Here is a 12,989-nt window from a genome sequence, read left to right on the forward strand (position 1 = left end):
CATTTCTGAATATGTATACCAAATGGCATTGATCTTGAAAGCTCTGTGAAAAATTTACATTAAGAACAAGTGTGTATTAAATTTGTAAAAGAAAATGATGAACCATATAAGACATAAAGACATGAATAGATGAGAAAATCTTTTATATAGATGAAATTAAGTATAACAATTTCCCTTGTTTACAAATGTTAATGAAATCCCAAATATAGCTCCTGTGAGTACTGTATAGCACTTAAGAAATTAAGAATTTATGAAGCACACCTTAAAAGATAGGTAAACAAGGTACCTAAAATTGTTTCAGATAATGAAGATACTGGGAGTGGAATTGTCCAACCAAAATTTAAACTATATTAAATAGCAGTTATTAAAACAATATGAGTAAAAACCAGAAATCTGTCCAATTGAATAGAATCAGTTCAGTTCAGTTCAGTCGCTCAGTCGTGTCCAACTCTTTGCGACCCCATGAATCGCAGCACACCAGGCCTCCCTGTCCATCACCAACTCCTGGAGTTCACTCAAACTCACGTCCATCGCGTCGGTGATGCCATCCAGCCATCTCATCCTCTGTCGTCCCCTTCTCCTTCTGCCCCCAATCCCTCCCAGTATCAGAGTCTTTTCCATTGAGTCAGCCCTTCACATGAGGTGGCTAAAGTATTGGAGTTTCAGCTTTAGCATCATTCCTTCCAAAGAACACCCAGGACTGATCTCCTTTAGGATGGACTGGTTGGATCTCCTTGCAGTCCAAGGGACTCTCAAGAGTCTTCTCCAACACCACAGTTCAAAAGCATCAATTCTTCGGCGCTCAGCCTTCTTCACAGTCCAACTCTCACATCCATACATGACCATTGGAAAAACCATAGCCTTTACTAGACAGACCTTTGTTGGCAAAGTAGTATCTCTGCTTTTCAATATGCTATCTAGGTTGGTCATAACTTTTCTTCCAAGGAGTAAGCGTCTTTTAATTTCATTGCTGCAGTCACCATCTGCAGTGATTTTGGAGCCCCCAAAAATAAAGTCTGACACTGTTTCCCCATCTATTTCCCATGAATTGAATAGAATAGTCTTAAAGTAGAGTCAAACATTTTTTATAATTTTACTATTTTTATAATGTAACTTAACTGTTACACAGCTTAACTGTGATAAAATAGAAGTTAAATAATAATGGGAAATGACATTATTTGAACAGTTATCAACATCCTGAGATGAATTTAAATTTATGCATGTCACTGAGCTCCATGTGGATCATTTAATGAATAACGTTATGAATATAAAATAATGTTTACAAGATACATTTCTAATTGAAGAAATTAAGGATATCATTGAATACTGGATGTATGATTTTTAAATATGTAAAAATAAAGTAATATTCCTTAGGGAAAAAGTTGTGAAAAATGAGAAGGTTAACTGATAAAAACTTATTCTCAAAAATAGACTAAAATGGCTACCATAGTAATACTGGTGTCCATACTCCATACTGTAAGTCATCCAAGTAGAATAATTTTATATAGAACTACTACACGAAAAATACAGTATATTAGAGTATACAGACATTAGCATTTATAATATAAATATAAATGTAAATATAGTCAGTTCTATTAAAATACAATATGTGTTCCTAAAAATCACGAAATCATACAGTTAAAGACCACAAAATTTATAGAGAAAATGGAATTAGCATACAACATTTAAAGGTTTTGTTGGTGACACATGAAAAAAATTGGGAACTTAATTAAAAAGGTAACAGTTTTATTCATGTTAAAATGGTTAAACACATAAATACTATAATAAATATGGCACTTTACTTTGAAGACACCCTAAAGTTTGCTGTAGAAGTTGGTTTCAGAAGGGTTGCAGCTTGTGTTTGTTACTATTAAGTGATGGAATGATGGAAAGTAGGTGTGGTTCTTGACATAGTGAACTGAAATAGCTGGTAGTTAATTTCAGGTGTGTGCATGGCTGCAGTTTTCTGTGTTCATGGAATTGTGCTTAAAACAAGTATACAGTTCATGTTATGTTCAAGTTGTTCTCTGATGTATCAGTCTCTTTGAAACACAAAACAGCATTACAGAAAAACTGTAGTTAATATATGACATGATTGTTAAAAATCACTTATTTCTCAATGAGTATGCTTAATTCTGAGGATGAAGGAGTAGAAAGTGTAATTTGTAAATGTTCCCAGTTTGAGTTTTGAGAGACTGTGATTTGTTTCTTAACACAGCATCTCACCTTAGTGCATATCAAACTGGGAAAAATTTGAATGACAGTGTTACATTGGAAGAGCTGTGGTGATAGAGATTTCTTGCTTTCCTAAAGAGGGAAAAACCTTTAGACAAGTGAATAGTTCTGAAACTATAGATATTACATGATTGACTGTGCTCATATGAGCTACATTTATTTGATAGTGCTTTAATGGTATGAATTGGGTGGTGGCTCAGAGGTTAAAGTGCCTGCAATGCGGGAGACCCGGGTTCAATCTTTGGGTTAGGAAGATCCCCCTGGAGAAGGAAATGGCAATCCACTCCAGTATTCTTGCCTGGGAAATCCCATGGACAGAGGAGGCTGGTAGCCTACAGTCCACGGGGTCACAAAGAGTTGGACACGACTGAGCAACTTTACTCACTTCACTTTAATGGTATGAAAAGTCAGATGGAAATAATTTTTGTGGGCCTTAGAGTATGCACAATTGACAATTTTAACAACAACAACAAAAAACACAGTATGTTGTTTTTAAGTTTGACTAGTCTAGGTATTTAAAAGTTTTTTTCTCTACGTGAAATGTTTTATTTACTCCGTCCTTATTCTTTTAGTATAGATGGAAAAAATTAATCTTTTATCATATCTGCACAATTAATATTTTACCACCACAGAAAATGTAAATTTTCCAATGAAAACTGCTGTGGTGATAATAATGATCAGAATTTACCAGTGGAAATAAAGAGGTATATATAGGTTCAGGAATACAGTCATTAAGTATGAGGACAATTTAATCTTTGCCTGACTGCGCTGCTATCTTGGTTCACCGAAAGTATTATTAAAGTATCTGAGTGATTGGAAAGATTATACTGCTGTTTTTCCTTTTTTGTCAGTGAAAGATAAAGCAGAAATACTTCTGCAAGTTGATGAATCACAAAGTATCAAGAATGAGCTAACAATACAGGTAAGGAAAACTATTTATTCTTTTGTCCTGAATTAGGAAACTTGACTAAACAAAAAGACAGCCCTTCAGCACTGCAAAAAAATGTTTTAAACCATACTTCATTATCACTGTGCCATGCTGTAACAAATGAATGAAGACTCTGTTTACTGTGCTAAGAGAGGTGTATGTGTCCTAAAGAATAGGGGAAGATAAGGTTGTATTTTAGTTGATGTGGACTATGAATATAGACATAGAAAGGGCAGATAGAATTTACCATGTTCATATACTTGATTTTCTCCCCTTCCCATCCTTATCCTGTGGTCTTGTCTTAGAACAGTGAACTGGTCCTGCCTATCTTTACAATATACAGCTGAGCAAAATGCCTAATTGAAGTTGTATGTGGGGAGAGAGGTTCTCTTCTGATGCTCATTAATCTAGTAATCAAAAATCATCATTGCGAGTAAGTGTTAAGAAATAAAGAGTATTGATCAAAAAAGTCTCTTTTAATTGAATATTTGGTTATAGGTAACTTCACTTCATGCTGCATTAGAACAAGAAAGATCTAAAGTGAAAGTGTTACAAGCAGAATTAGCCAAATATCAGGTATGCTTTTATAAGTGTTTTCATCACAAATAATACATTTAGAATAGGTATATACATATGAGGATAAATGTACTATTTTATTCTTAGGCCATAATTTATTCACCAAATTTGTTATTACTGGTTATCTAGTTTACATATTAGAAAATGTTAATTCTAGATATTGGTATATACAGTAATATCTAAAGTAGTTCAACATGGTCTTTGGTGCTACATAGATGATGTGGTGTATGTGCCAGTGCATCCTATTGAGGGAAGGTACATAATGATGTTTATCCCGTTACATTGTAAGTTTGACCACTTGGGTACAGCAATATCTTTTAGATATCTTATGATAAAGATATCTTCCCCCTTTGTAATCGATAAATAATATGTGATATTATAGTTTGAGATCGTGTGAATATTCTTTTCTTTTTACTCAATGGTTTTAGCATCCATTGATGATATTTATAACAGTTATTATTTTGGTAGTTGCAAAAGAGTGATTTTTCTAATTCTATCGTTTCTTCTGCATTTACAAGCTGGCATTGAGTTTTTTTTCCTGGATGAAGCCATAAATAATGTCATGGCTTTCTTTCAGTATATGTGTACATGTGTGAATATATACAAACACATATATATTTGTGTATACATATGTATGTGTGTCTATGTCATGATATAAAATGAGTTAATTAGTGTGGAGTCATGGTCAAAAAAGTTTGAAAGCCACTACTGGTGGACTAGAGAACATAAAAGTTGTTTAGCTCCAGCTTTTGACATCTCATCAGTCCAGGAAGGAAGATTCCCTTTGTCTGGGAAGCTCTGAAAGGGATTGTTGAATTATTATTATTTTTAAAAAACTCTTGTTTAGAAGTGAAGTTAGAGTTTTAAGTTGTATAACATTGGTAAATATATATAGTGAATATCTACCTTGTAGAAAGTTTTTTAGTAACTTTATTTTTTATTTCCCTGCTGTCAGGAAATAAATCTTGTTCTTAATACCTGTCATTATACATCTCAAGTTTTACATAATCTCTTCAGATTTTTTCCTGTGGATAAATCTTTTCAAAACTTTTATTTGTTTAGGAGTGAATAATAGAATTGTTTATTTGATTTTTTTTTAAAAGAAGGTTGGTATAGATATGTTTTTGAACTCTGGGAGGGAAGTTATAGGCAGAAAAAGGATGGAACAAGAGAAGCTGCCAACATTATTAAATGGGTCTGGGTTCCTTGTGCCCCTCATATAACCACCACTCTGAGAAATGTACTTTCACAGGCAAATCATTCCCAAATTTGGCTGATCATCAGAATCTCTTGGGAACTTTTTGAATTACAGATTGTTCAGCCCACTCCTAATTATCATAAATAAATAGGTTGGGACAAAGTCTGGGCATCAGAATTTTTAAAATATTACTACTTAGGTGATTCTAGTGATTAAGTTTAGGTATCTTTGCCATAGTTTATAAAAATGAAAAATTATTAAATTATTATAAATACCTTTACTATTAATGTTAGTCACTCAGTCATGTCTGATTCTTTGTGAGCCCATGGACTGTAGCCTGCCAGGCTCCTCTGTCCATGGAATTCTCCAGGCAAGAATACTAGAGTGGGTAGCCATTCCCTTCTCCAGGGGTTCTTCCCAACACAGGGATCAAACCCAGATCTCCCACTTCAGGCAGATTCTTTACCAACTGAGCCACCAGGGAAGCCCCCATCAAAGCATTATTTATGGTTAAAATGGAGGGTAGAATAGTTATGGATGATTAAATTCTCTTTTTTGTACCTTTGTGCTTTTCATATTTTTAAAATAAATATTTGCTTTTTGAATCAGAGTAAGGCAGAAAATGTTACATTAAAAGTAATTAATGAAAAATTACTTTCTGTCTTTTAAGCTACCTTTCTTTCTTTGGCTCAAGTTAAGTACCATTGATAGAGTTTCATTTGGGGCAAATTAAATAGATTTTTATATGTCACTGAACAATATGAAAAGTGTAATATCTTTTCAAGCCATTGATGAACAAAATCAGATTTCTAATGCTGTCTTACATGAACAGAACTATACAACACTTGAATTGGAAATTGAATTACCAGAAGCAATTCCCCAAATTTGCTGACCATGTGGAGCAAGTTGTTTATTTTAGCATTGATCAAAATTTTTATTTTTTAAAAAGATCTTGGACAGTGCAGATGAACTCTAAAAGATAAGATACTGGTAATCATAGTAAATCCAGACTAATTCAAATGGATAGCTGTTTTCTACCACCTACTTTAACCATTGATATCTGATAATTCAAATTTGCAACAAACTCAAAAAGAAGTTCCTTTCTTTTCATAGTCAAAAATGCCTTTGATCTCATTTATTCTTAAAAGGAAAATTCCCTCCAAAATGTTACTTTCTAAATAATTTACCCTATTTCTCTTTGCAGGGTGGCAGAAAAGGGAAAAGAAACTCTGAATCCGACCAGTGTAGGTGATTCCATTAGCCTTTGAGGTCAACACAAAAGGAAAACTTTCAGGGTTTTGCAAAAATGTATATATTTAATGCTGTGCAACTGCTGAACTATGCAGTTTTTGTTGAAATTTAAAATGATTAGCTCACTAACAGTCTATAATTTTATGTCCTTTTGGCTTAAAGTGAAAATAATAAAAATAGAATTCCAGCAAAACTCACTGATTATTGTATACTATTCATACTTCTTATCACTTTAGTTTTTCATCAGTCAATAAAATTTACTCTTCCATTAATATGTTTGGTTTTTTAAATTTCAGAAACAATGTGAAAGTGTGGTTTTTGTTCATAGCACAATCAGTTACTTGGATTTCACTGAATATTTGCTTGGCACTTTGTCCATCCTGAACCTTATAAGCTAAGCTAAGCTAAGTCACTTCAGTCGTGTCCGACTCTGTGCGACCCCATAGACAGCAGCCCACCAGGCTCTCCCGTCCCTGGGATTCTCCAGGCAAGAACACTGGAGTGGGTTGCCATTTCCTTCTCCAATGCATGAAAGTGAAAAGTGAAAGTGAAGTCGCTCAGTTGTGTCCAACTCGTAGCGACCCCATGGACTGCAGCCTACCAGGCTCCTCTGTCCATGGGATTTTCCAGGCAAGAGTACTGGAGTGGGGTGCCATTGCCTTCTCCAATAGGACATACAATATATTGCCAAATGGCCTATGTTCAGGCAAAACAGAAGATGGGGGTAGGAATGATTACCAAAAATAATTACCATACATATTAGAGTGTGATTTCACATTGTTTGGAAATTGAGAAAACTTGCATGAGATGGTTTTTGGAGGGTGGATACCTTTTCTATAAATTTTTTGAGAAGCATCCCAGGCAGAAGAAGCAAAATCTGGGCAGAAATATTTATGTAAAGAATAGTCTGACTTGAGGACCAAAATGTGACACACTGAGAATAGGAAGGGTGTTGATTGGGGGGGAGTGAAGATAGACTTTTCATTGGTATAATCAATTAGTAGTTTATGGGATTGAATTTTTTTTTAGTGTAGTCAGTGAAATACAAATATGATTCATTAAAATATAGAGAGTTTTTTTGTTTTATAACAAAGATAAACATGTAAATACTGGTACTGGCCTCCAAAACCAGCATTATAAGAAAGACTCCACTTCATGACAGTCTTCAGGAAAAATACTTTATGTCATCATTATTTATATGTCTGGCTTCTTCCATCAGGTTACATGAACCTTGCAAAGAACTGTGACTTACTGTTCTCAATGTGACACAGAGTAGATGTTAAATAATTATTTATTTAATAATTAATTGGTAAAGTAGATGTTAAATAATTATTTATTTAATAATTAATTGGTAAAGTAGTAAAGATTTCGAAGATAATTTCCCTCTAATTTACCTTTGATTAAGAATAGGTACCATCACAACCTAATTAATTAATTATATTTGGTAATCCATGATACCATATTTTTCTACCCAGTGATGAATAAAATCAAATTTCTCATGTTGACTTGTATAAACAAGCTATTCAATAGAACTTGAATAGTTTCCATTATAATTGAATTACCAGCGCCCATCATATTCTCATCTGCTTTTGATTATCTACCTGTACACTATCCATTTGGCACATTATCTAACATCTAGCACAGTGCCTGGCACATATTTCAATAAATAAGCCGTTTTCTACTAGTGTGAATATCAGACTTCACTGGTGGCTCAACAGTAAAGAATCTGCCTGCAGCACGAGATGTGGGTTCAGTCTCTGGGTTGGGAAGATGCCCTGGAGAAAGAAATGGCAACCCACTCCAGTATTCTTACCTGGATTCCATGGTCAGAGGAGCCTGGCTACCATCCATGGATTTGCAAAGAGTCGGACATGACTTGGCGACTAAAAGACGACAACTAGTGTGTATATAGTTTAAAATCACCTGGGCACGTAGAAAATTTCATTTATTCTCAGGAGAACTGCATTCATGACTTTGTTTTTCCCCCTGAATTTTTTTTCCTTGATTTATGTATCCACTCCTATGGATAATCTATTACTTCCAGGCCAGTGTATCAACAGAAAAAGCTTTATCTAGTAAGAGATAGAAAAGACAGTCAGTGATCGGTTAATGAATTCTTCTGTTTGATTTATCAGGCATTCTGTGTAATTAAATACCATTCCTCAGATTCTTTTCTATTTTCTGAATGTTCAGTGAAATTATTGATAGCTTATTATGTGCTAGGCACTGTGCTAAGTACTAGAGATATAAATATGTCCACAATGAATTGGAAGAAAATAGAAATATGAAGAAATATTCATAAAATATTCCAGTAAATAATGATATATTCAAATTGTTATTGGGGTACAGAAGAAAATACATGTTATTATTTTAAATATTTTAGATACCTTCTATGGGATCTTTTACATTTTCTATAGTGTGTTAGTAATAGCCAACACTCATGAACTACAGCTGTGTTCAAGCCCCTGTATAGCTGTATGGCCTTGGCTCATACTAAATATACATGAAATTGCAGCATGAAATTTGGTATCAAATGAGAACAGCTAGTGAAAGTATTGGGTAAAAACTGTGTAAGATGTCATTTTTACCTTCAAATTATTTTCTGTCTAATATGAATAAAAGCATAGCACATAAATAACTAAAATTCAAGATAGAATACAGTAGATTGCATAACAATTATATGGAAGTAAGAGAGTATCTTTGTTCAGTGTATTTTATATTCTTATTAAAACAATAATGTTTTAACTGGTTAATAGGTAGCTTTCCCAAAGAGTTTTAAAGGGCAGAGGTTGTTTGATGAGAAAGGAAAATTTTAAAAGTGGGGTAAAGGAAAAGCAATGTATGTGTTCAGGGAATAGAAAGATAGCAAGGCGTGTGTTGAGAAAATTGAGTGTCTTCATTTTCCCTGGAGCATAGGAAAGTAATGAGATAGCCAGAAAGGTTGTTTGGGGATAGCTACCCTTCATCTGAAATTTTAGATTAAGAAATCTATGCATAATTTGGTAGGCATGTGGAAACCATTAAAAGTTTATATACAGCAAAGTGATGTAATCAAAGTTGTCCTTTAAGAAGATTGAAAAGGCAATGATGTAATAGGAATTATTGAAGAATAAATTTGGAAATATCAAGGAAGCTTTTATAATAGTAGAAACAGGAGGTAAAGAGGATCTGATCTAGGGAGGTGGCGGTGGGATTCAGAAAATGAGATAAAAAACATTCTCAGGGTGGAATCTAACAAACTGGGGTAGAGGAAAAGAACAAGGGCATCAGAGGTGAAAACAAGACCTCAAGCCTAAATGAGAGTAAGAGTGCGAGTGCCATTAGTAAGGTACACTGATAGCTGGCTTTGCCTACAGAGTATCTGAAAGTAGAGAGTCCAAGAAGTTGGAAATACAGATCTGGTCCTTTGAAGGAAGGCTGGAGTTACAGATTTGGGATCCATCTACAATTAAGTTGTATAAATAGTTGATACGCCCAAAGGAAGAAGGTTTTGAAGAGAAATATTGCTGAGAGCAGACTGGAAGGAAACAGGTGAGAAGGGTGGGACATGTGGTAATGAATGTTGCATAGAGGTCTCAAGTTATGACTGAGGATAACTATTCAATTTAACAACTAAAGAATATGACCTTCAGAATAGCTTTTTCAGTGGCACAGAGCAAGGCATTGGGAAAAAACTGTAACACTTTTTGGCAGTTACAAGACAGGGGCTCCAAGGTGCTTTGAAGGGACTACAGAATTGAGTGAGGGTTGGTCAGTTTAAATTTAAGACTGAGTAGACTTTTACAACAATATGTTCATGAAACAAAAGGAGCCAGTTAAGAAAAGAATGAGACTAGGGGAATGGTCAGAGAAGGCAATGGCAATCCAGTCCAGTACTCTTGCCTGGAAAATCCCATGGGCGAAGGAGCCTGGTGAGCTGCAGTCCATGGGGTCGCTACAAGTCGGACACGACTGAGCGACTTCACTTTCACTTTTCACTTTCATGCATTGGAGAAGGAAATGGCAACCCACTCCAGTGTTCTTGCCTGGAGAATGCCAGGGACGGAGGAGCCTGGTGGGCTGCCGTCTGTGGGGTCGCACAGAGTCAGACACGACTTAGCAGCAGCAGCAGCAGGGGAATAGTGGGCTTGCTTCAGAGCTCATCAATTAAGTATTTACTTTGTTGTTGTTGTTGTTTAGTCGCTAAGTTGTGTCTGACTCTTTTGCATCCCCATACCCTGTAGCCTGCCAGGCTCCTCCGTCCATGAGCTTTCCCAGGAAAGAATTCTGGAGTGGGTTGCCATCTCCTTCTCCAGGGGATCTTCCCAACCCAAGGATACAACCCACATCTCCTGCATTGCAGGTGGATTCTTTACCACTGAGCCACCAGAGAAGCCCTAAAATCACCTGGGAGATTTATAAAAGAAAAAGTACCAACACCTGTGCCTCATCCAATACTAATTCATCAGAATCGGTGAAAAGTGGGGTCCAGAAATAAATATTTCTTAAACTCCCAAGGTGATGCTAATTGTGTAGCATCCAACTTGGATACCAACTACCACTTGAGCAGAGAAACTCAATACATACGTCAAACAAATGCATTTTAGTTGTTTTGAGTGGGACATTTTATAAAGTACACGGCAATTTGTCTTTAAGACAACATTCTGGCAAAATTTTTGCAGGATTGCTATCAGTTATGGAGTGTTTCCATCATTAAATTTATCACAAGTGATAGTGTATACTTCTGTACTATTTTACAATAAACATTATTTTTGTAACAATAAAATATAAAAACATTCAATAATTACATTTTATAAGATAAATTTGCATTGCAGGCAGATTCTTTACCACTAAGCCACTTGGGAAGCTCTAGGTATTTATTTGCCATTGTGTAATTTGGTTTCCTTATCAACACTGTTTGATTCATAGTTTAATTCTAAATTAAGCTGGTTTCTATTAATGGAGTTATTGCCTTTTCCATATAACAGTTTAAGAATGGTTAAGCAGAACTCAAGGGCTTAAAAAAGAAATATAAAATGATTTTGTGATCAGACATTAGTAAACTTCAATGAAGAAATAATTCCTGAAGCAACAGACAGAAAGTGAACGATCCTCCAAAGTCTGTAAATTACTGAGGGATTGTCCTGGGGTAAATTTTTAATTGAATTTAAAATGTTATTTACTTAAAGTTAACACTTCGAGTATGGTTTTTATGAAGTAGATGCCCATATGTACTACTAGCAACCTTGTACTTAGATTTCTGCCTTTTGGAAAAGCACTATAGTAATATGTTTCAGGAGCCAGAAAAATGTTTATACCCACTGCTTCCCAATATTGGATAAATTATCCTAAGAAAACAGTTTGAGAGAAGAATAAACTTTAGAAGATCTATACAGGTAGAACAGTAAGTATAACAGGGAACCATGGAGTAACCCAGATGCATAGTTTCAGTGCCTAATATAAATTAATGATAACACATCAATGGGATTACTATGTAGCCTTTTAAAAAGGTATAATTTGAATAACTGTAAAAACATTGAATATCTTGAACAAAGTTTAAGTACAAAGACAAAATAAAAATTTGTACATTCATTATAGCTAATGTGAAAAAATATATATGTATATGGATAAATTAGAAAGTAGTAATTCCCAAATAAAACTGCTTGTGTTGGGATGGGGGAATATGGAGAAGTATGGATGGGTTTTCCCCCTAAATTTTATCTAACATACCATTTTTTTATAATTAAAAAAAGGAAAAAATACTACTGCTTGGATTTGTGTTAAATAATTTCCTGTTATGGAAGTAGGTTATAATAACATTTATTTTTTTGACATGTTCAACTGAATTGTGTTAATATACAACATCTCCTGGACATGGAGGTTTTGTTTTTTAATTTAAGACTCTTCACTATAATAGAACTGAACCAGGGAAGGCGGCTTTGTGAATCAAAATGACTGTGAGGCTGCAACAAAACTTGTAAAATTGTAATCAATTTTGATGATTTTTCCTTGCTTGATGATTTCCTTTCCTTTTGATGATTTTCCTAGCTTGATGTTTCCCTTGTTATACTTCTCATTCAAAAAATTTCAGAACTTTAGAAGTTTATTAGTGACATCTATTCAAAAATTAGTTTTTTGATATGCGTATTAAAAACTAAAATGTGAATTATTTTATTGTATAAATTGTGGTATGCTCCCTACTCTGAACTGGTTAAGGAAGACATAATTTTCTCCTTGATACCTCACTGTACGTAATACGTAGTGATTATACCATTTTATATAAAATTAATTTTTATAACTTTGAGATACAATTAGCATACAACTGCACATGATATATGGAATAAGTAAACATAATCTGATTTTAGTACTTTGAAATTTGTTAAGATATGCTTCATGCACCAATATATCATCTAACTAGTATATGTTATTTGTGGGCTCAAAAAGGATATGTATTATGCAGTTGTTGGGTGCAGTATTCTACAATGTACAATTAGATTGACTTTCTTCAAATCTTCTATATCCTTAATTATTCTCTGTGCTTTTTTCTATCAGTTATTGAGACACATATGCTTAAATCTGACAGTGATTGTGGATTTGTCTACTTTTTAAAAATGTTTGTCAGTTCTACTTTTGAGGTACATACAAATTTAAAATTGCTTTCTATTCTTGGTGATTTTATTTTTACAAAGTGACTGTCACTAATATGTTTTTTTGCCTTAAAAGTATTTCATCCAGTATTATATCCACATTAGTTTTTAAATAGATGTTTTCTAAACAGCATAGTACGCTGTTTTTAAAAATCCCAGTCTGACAAACTTTATT

At 34.2% G+C, this 12,989-nt stretch overlaps 1 protein-coding gene across 3 annotated transcripts in view; it reads left to right on the forward strand.

Moving 5' to 3' along the window:
- GKAP1 (G kinase anchoring protein 1) overlaps positions 1-6,484 on the forward strand; it is a 91,747-nt gene extending 85,263 nt beyond the window's left edge. The window contains exons 12-14 of one of the 3 annotated variants that reach the window (XM_070375417.1): positions 3,087-3,157; positions 3,662-3,739; positions 6,142-6,484. In XM_070375417.1, the coding sequence (XP_070231518.1) occupies positions 3,087-3,157; positions 3,662-3,739; positions 6,142-6,189 (197 nt within the window). In that variant the 3' untranslated portion in view covers positions 6,190-6,484. The remainder of the gene's footprint in view (positions 1-3,086; positions 3,158-3,661; positions 3,740-6,141) is intronic. The other 2 variants (XM_070375416.1, XM_070375418.1) reach the window with 2 other exon arrangements.
- Positions 6,485-12,989: the final 6,505 nt, after the last annotated feature.

The sequence above is a fragment of the Bos mutus genome, chromosome 8, assembly GCF_027580195.1.
Source record: "Bos mutus isolate GX-2022 chromosome 8, NWIPB_WYAK_1.1, whole genome shotgun sequence".
NCBI lineage: Eukaryota > Metazoa > Chordata > Mammalia > Artiodactyla > Bovidae > Bos > Bos mutus.